Source organism: Chelonia mydas, chromosome 1, assembly GCF_015237465.2.
Source record: "Chelonia mydas isolate rCheMyd1 chromosome 1, rCheMyd1.pri.v2, whole genome shotgun sequence".
NCBI lineage: Eukaryota > Metazoa > Chordata > Testudines > Cheloniidae > Chelonia > Chelonia mydas.
The window spans coordinates 2180324-2186604 of NC_057849.1; the positions used below are offsets into that span (position 1 = coordinate 2180324).

The 6281-nt window shown below is 47.3% G+C and overlaps 1 protein-coding gene across 1 annotated transcript; it reads right to left on the bottom strand.

Annotated features, from left to right (window-relative positions):
- Window positions 1–2776: 2776 nt before the first annotated feature.
- LOC102946137 (olfactory receptor 52E4-like) lies at window positions 2777–3805 on the bottom strand. The gene has a single exon (XM_007069927.3). It carries the CDS (start codon window positions 3803–3805, stop codon window positions 2777–2779), a length of 1029 nt encoding a protein of 342 aa, XP_007069989.3.
- Window positions 3806–6281: the final 2476 nt, after the last annotated feature.

Sequence of the window (6281 nt, forward strand, 5' to 3'; positions counted from 1 at the left end):
AAATTTAAAGTGACTATAAGTAATAACAAACCGATCAAATATGTTTACCTAAAAAATAAAGAAAATCACAGTCTAAATCTCATATACTAAATAAGATTTGAACCAAACAGTGTCTCACCCTGTTAGATAGTACTGACAGTTGTCAGGGTTCCCTCCCCACTCTGAACTCTGGGATACAGATGTGGGGACTCGCATGAAAGACACCCGAAGCTTATATGCTACCAGCTTAGGTTAAAAACTTCCTGTCACAGAGTCCCCGGGCGATGCTCTGGAACTGCTCCCTACGAAGCCAGTCAGGACTCTGGGGAAGTCTCCTCTCTGGGAGCAGCCTGTCTGCAGGGCACACAGCTCACCCGGCTTCCACCTTCCTGGGTCTGACCTCGGAGCCTCCAGCCTCCTCTGCCCCTCCGTGTGCTTCCCACAGCGAGTCCTCACAGGCGGGGTCCTGGGGAAGCCAGAGGGTCCTGCCCCTCAACTCCACAGTCAGACATGACTCTCAGCCAGCCAGTAAAACAGAGGTTTATTAGATGACAGGAACATGGTCTAAAACAGAGCTTGCAGGTGCAGAGAACAGGACCCCTCAGCTGGGTCCATTTTGGGGGGCAGTGAGCCAGACAACCACGTCTGCCCTTCACTCCATGTCCCAGCCAGCCCCAAACTGAAAGTCCCCCCAGCCCCTCCTCCTCTGGGCTTTGTCCCTTTCCCGGGCCAGGAGGTCACCGGATTCCTTTGTTCTCCAACCCTTTAGCTCTCACCTTGCAGGGGGGAAGCGCCAGGCCATCAGTTGCCAGGAAACAGGGTGTCAGCCATTCTCTGTGTCCAGACTCCTGCACACACCTGCCCTCTAGGGCTCTGCAATGACCATAGACCCTTATCCCACCCCCTAGATGCTTAAGAACTGCATAGGGGAAACTGAGGTACCCCCAGAATATTCAGAGGAAACATTAAGAACAGTCCCGCTTCGTCACACTTCCCCAAGGTACAAATTACTTCCCTTGTCCTTGGACAGTATTGCTGCCACCACCAAGTGATTTACACAAAGTTTCAGGAAAAGGACCACTTGGAGTTCCTATTTCCCCAAAATCCGCCCCCTCCCCTCAGTCTCCTTCACCTCCTTTCATGGGGAGGCTTGAGAATAACTTACCAACCAATTGCCTTTAATAAAAGTACAGACCAGACCCTTTATGCTTAGGACACTAAAATCAATCAGGTTCCTTTATTATAAAGAAAAAAGTAAAAGAAGCACCTCTGAAAATCAGGATGGAAGGTAATTTTACAGGGTCATAAAAAAGATTTAAAACACAGAGGATTCTCCTCTAGGCTCAACTTCAAAGTTACAAGAACAGGAATAAATCTCCCTCTTAGCACAGGGAAAATTCACAAGCTAAAACAAAAGATAATCAAACTCGTTTCCTTGGTATTACTTACAATTTCTGTAGTTTTAGATGTATCATTTCAGTAGGAGCTGGGTTACATGCTTGGTCTCGCTCTTTGTCCTGAGAGGGAACAAAACAAAGAGCACAAACAAACTCCCCCACATCCCAGAGTTGAAAGTATCTTCTTTCCCCATTGGTCCTTCTGGCCAGATGCCAACTAGGTTATTTGAACTGATTAACCCCTTACAGGTAAAGGAGGGATTTTATGCTACCCTTAGCTGTATGTTTATGACAACAGTCCATCAAGCTTCCATACACAGGCTAGAAATCCCATTAGCCTGGGACCAGCAGTTCCCACAGTTCAGTCTTTCTTCTGCAGGTGTTTCCAGGTGTTCTTGTTTGGGGAGTGATGTCGCTGCCCCCTTTTATAGCTTTTTCCACATGATGGGAATCCATAGCTGCAAGCCAAGTTCCCAGCCCAGTTGTTGGAAAAATACAGGTACCAAAATGGAGCTCAGTGTCATGTGCTTTAGTCAAATGCCCTTGTGAACTTCTCTGAGTCATAGCAGCCATTATCCATAAGCTGACTGAAGCATTCTCAGAAAGGCTTCCCAGGTGGGGGATGAGCTTCTCCTAAGGTCTATTGTTTTCCTTAATAGTCCATTACCTTGAATTGACCCTTCAGAATCGGCTGTCTAGACTGGAAGCATCTTGCCTTGTGGGGGTCACCCAGGAGCAACCACATTTGGAATACAGATACATCGTGAATATTCATAACTCCTGATACAAACGATACAGGCTCTCAAATAGGATAATCCTATTCAGCAGATCAGAATATTTTGAAACGATGCATCATAATTAATAACCACATCATAATCATACCACTGTGATGACTAAGGGGTGCAGAGTGTCATACCCAGATCTAGGGAAACACAATTTGACACCTGCATGTCATTCCCTGCCTCAGAGTCCTCACCACCCAGTGCTCCTGTCTGCTAATTGCTAAGTTATCTGCCAAAAAATCTAAAGCTTTCAAGAGCTAAGATAGCTTCCGGAATCACGGTTAAAGTTGCCACCCCCACCAAAATCTGAAATGGCTTCCCTATAGATCCTGGGGGGGAGGGAGGTGGAGATGATCCAGCGAGTGACAGCGGGAGGGCAGGAGAGGATCGATCACCAGGGGTGGGGCCTTAGGTTGAAGAAGCAGAGGAAGGGATGAGATGTGAGAGAACAGGTGGAGCAAGGGGTGGGGCTTTGGAATCCAGTGACCAGCAATTAGAAATGTGACAACCTATGGGTTAATGAGTTGTACACAGACCGATTCCCCAGTTTGTCAGGCTGACACAGCACAGTAGGGTTGGGGAAGGATTTAATGTCTATGTGAGTGTCCAGTAGGTGATTCAGGAAAGAGGGCTCAGCGCCATGTTCCCAGACACCTCTGCATGGAGGTTGGTTTTAGAGCCAGACCACCAGGAGAAAACTTTTGGTCCTTTATGAGGAAAGAGCCAGAGCAGCCTGTTCCTGATCTGTTTGGTCTTCAAACCATAGATGATGGGGTTTAGCATGGGGGATACAAGGATGTGCATGTTGGCACTGAGAACGTGGAAATGCAGGGGCACATTCCGGGCAAACCGGTGTGTGAGGATGAAGAAAAGACCTGGGATGTAAAAGGCTAAGGTTGCAAACACGTGGGAGCTGCAGGTCCAGAACGTCTTCAACCAGGCGTCCTTTGTGGGGAGGCTGAAGATGGCCCTGAGAATCTGTGTGTAGGACAGAACAATCAAAAACACATCCACACCAGTGATGAGGAATATCAGAGAGAAGCCATAGAAATTATTGACACGGATGTCAGCACAGGCCAACTTCACCATGGATATATGCTCACAGTAGGTATGGGGGATGATGTTGGTTCTGTGATAGGGGCACCGCCTCGCCAGGAAGGGATTGGGTAGTACGAGAATGCTGCTGCGTAGAACCACAGCCAGGCCTAGCTTGGCCACCGCCGTGTTTGTCAGGATGGTGGAATGTCTCAGGGGATCGCAGATGGCCACGTAGCGATCCAAAGCCATGGCCACCAAGATCCCAGACTCCATCGCTGAGAAGCAGTGAATGAAGTATAGCTGGGTGAGGCAGGCACTGAAATCGATCTCCCTGGAGTTGAACCAGAAGATGCTCAGCATTTTGGGCACGGTGGATGTAGACAGAGCAAGATCGGTGACGGCCAGCATGCAGAGGAAATAGTACATGGGCCCATGGAGGCTTGGCTCTATCTTCACGATCAATAGGATGGTGAAGTTCCCCAAGATGGCTAAGGCATAGATCACACAGAAGGGGATGGAGATCCAGACATGGGCTGCCTCCAGGCCAGGAATGCCCAGCAGGATGAAGGTGGAGGGGTTGGTGAAGTCAGTTGTGTTGGAATCAGACATGGAGTAGAGGAGAAGGTGTCCAACTCTAAGGCAGAACGGTGTCTCCTGCATGCACCGTATGTTCCTCTGACTTCCTGAATGTGCCTAGGGCCTAGGGTGATGGTCGCAGTACAAATGCCTGGTTGGAGAGACAATGTTAATATGAGAGACTACATGCACTAGTGGAGGATGTTCTCATGGGTGAAGCAGATTGGTCACTCATCATACACTGAAAAATGACATTTCCATAATTCAGATAAATGAATTATGACCCCCTGACCCTACTAATGCCAATTCCATATTCGGTGGTGCTCCATATATCAATAATTCCTATTTGTCTTGGTGTAGGAAACCTTAATAGTCACCAGCAGGAAGCATGAGGGTGTTTATTGCTCATTGTTCCTTAATGCAATGAAACCCAGACTAGAGAGTTCATGCTGTAGGGAGTTACCCATTCAACCAGTAGTTCAAAATATGAGATTGGAAAAAAATCAAAGCTTTTCCAAGACATGTGCTGGGGGAAACATCCCCACTAGAACATACCTTGGGGAAAAGACCTGTCATCTCAACGGAAACACCTGCTCTTTCAAAGCAGTGGCCAAAACAAAGAGAATGCCTTAGGAACTGGATGGAAAACAACCTACTCTGGATATGTTCTCAGTTTTGGTTGCCCAGTCTTTGTAAAGGGTATAGCGGAGAGAAAGGGGGTTTCTGAGGGCTTGTCTGCATTATCCACTGGATCGATGGGCAGCGATGAATCCAGCAGGGGTCGGTTTATTGCATCTAGACACGATAAATTGACTGCTGAGTGCTCTCCCGTCGACTCTGATACTCGACCAGGGCGAGAGGCGCAGGTGGAGTCGACGGGAGAGCGTCAGCCATCAACTTAGCACAGTAAAGACACTGCAGTAAGTAGAACTAAGTACGTCAACTTCAGCTACGTTATTCACATAGATGAAGTTGAATAAGTTAAATCAATCCCCCCCGCAGTGTAGACCAGGCCTGAGACAGGCTATGAGAATGGGGGAAGCTGCCATATGCAGAGAGACTGAAAAGACTGTCACTCTTTAGAGAAAAGAGAAAGAAGGGGGTATATGAAAGAGGAGCGGAAAATAAACAGTGAAACTGATTGTGTTGAAATGGACAAACAGAGAACAGCTCCCAACCGGTAATATGTACAGATAGTGCTTCAAAAGGCTCCTTCCTCAAAGCTGAGGCAAATTATCAGCAAAACAGATTGGGAGGAAAATTTCAGACAGAAAAATGGGAATGAAACTTGGGAGATCCTTAAGAAGACTTTCTTACATATCTACAAAGCAATGATAAATCAAGAATGTGAACAAGTTTCGCTAAAAATCCCTTCGAGACACCACTGACTTCCTGAGGAAACTACGATTCATCGGTGATCTTCCTGATAACACCATTCTGGCCACTATGGATGTAGAAGCCCTCTACACCAACATTCCACACAAAGATGGACTACAAGCCGTCAAGAACACTGTCCCCGATAATGTCACGGCTAACCTGGTAGCTGAACTTTGTGACTTTGTCCTTACCCATAACTATTTTACATTTGGGGACAATGTATACCTTCAGATCAGCGGCACTGCTATGGGTACCCGCATGGCCCCACAGTATGCCAACATTTTTATGGCTGATTTAGAACAACGCTTCCTCAGCTCTCGTCCCCTAATGCCCCTACTCTACTTGCGCTATATTGATGACATCTTCATCATCTGGACCCACGGAAAAGAAGCCCTTGAGGAATTCCACCATAATTTCAACAATTTCCATCCCACCATCAACCTCAGCCTGGTCCAGTCCACACAAGAGATTCACTTCCTGGACACTACAGTGCTAATAAATGATGGTCACATAAACACCACCCTATACCGGAAACCTACTGACCGCTATTCCTATCTACATGCCTCCGGCTTTCACCCTGACCACAACACACAATCCATCATCTACAGCCAAGGTCTGCGATACAACCGCATTTGCTCCAACCCCTCAGACAGAGATAAACACCTACAAGATCTCTATCAAGCATTCTTACAACTACAAAAAGTGAAGAAACAGATTAATAGAGCCAGAAGAGTTCCCAGAAGTCACCTACTACAGGACAGGCCTAACAAAGAAAATAACAGAACGCCACTAGCCGTCATCTTCAGCCCCCAACTAAAACCCCTCCAACACATTATTAAGGATCTACAACCTATCCTGAAGGATGACCCAACACTCTCACAAATCTTGGGAGACAGGCCAGTCCTTGCCTACAGACAGCCCCCCAACCTGAAGCAAATACTCACCAACAACCACATACCACACAACAGAACCACTAACCTAGGAACCTATCCTTGCAACAAAGCCCATTGCCAACTGTGCCCACATATCTATTCAGGGGACACCATCACAGGGCCTAATAACATCAGCCACACTATCAGAGGCTCATTCACCTGCACATCCACCAATGTGATCTATGCCATCATGTGCCAGC

Coding starts and splice junctions, on each gene's coding strand:
- LOC102946137 (XM_007069927.3), bottom strand. CDS start 3,805: ATGTCTGATTCCAACACAACTGACTTCACCAACCCCTCCACCTTCATC.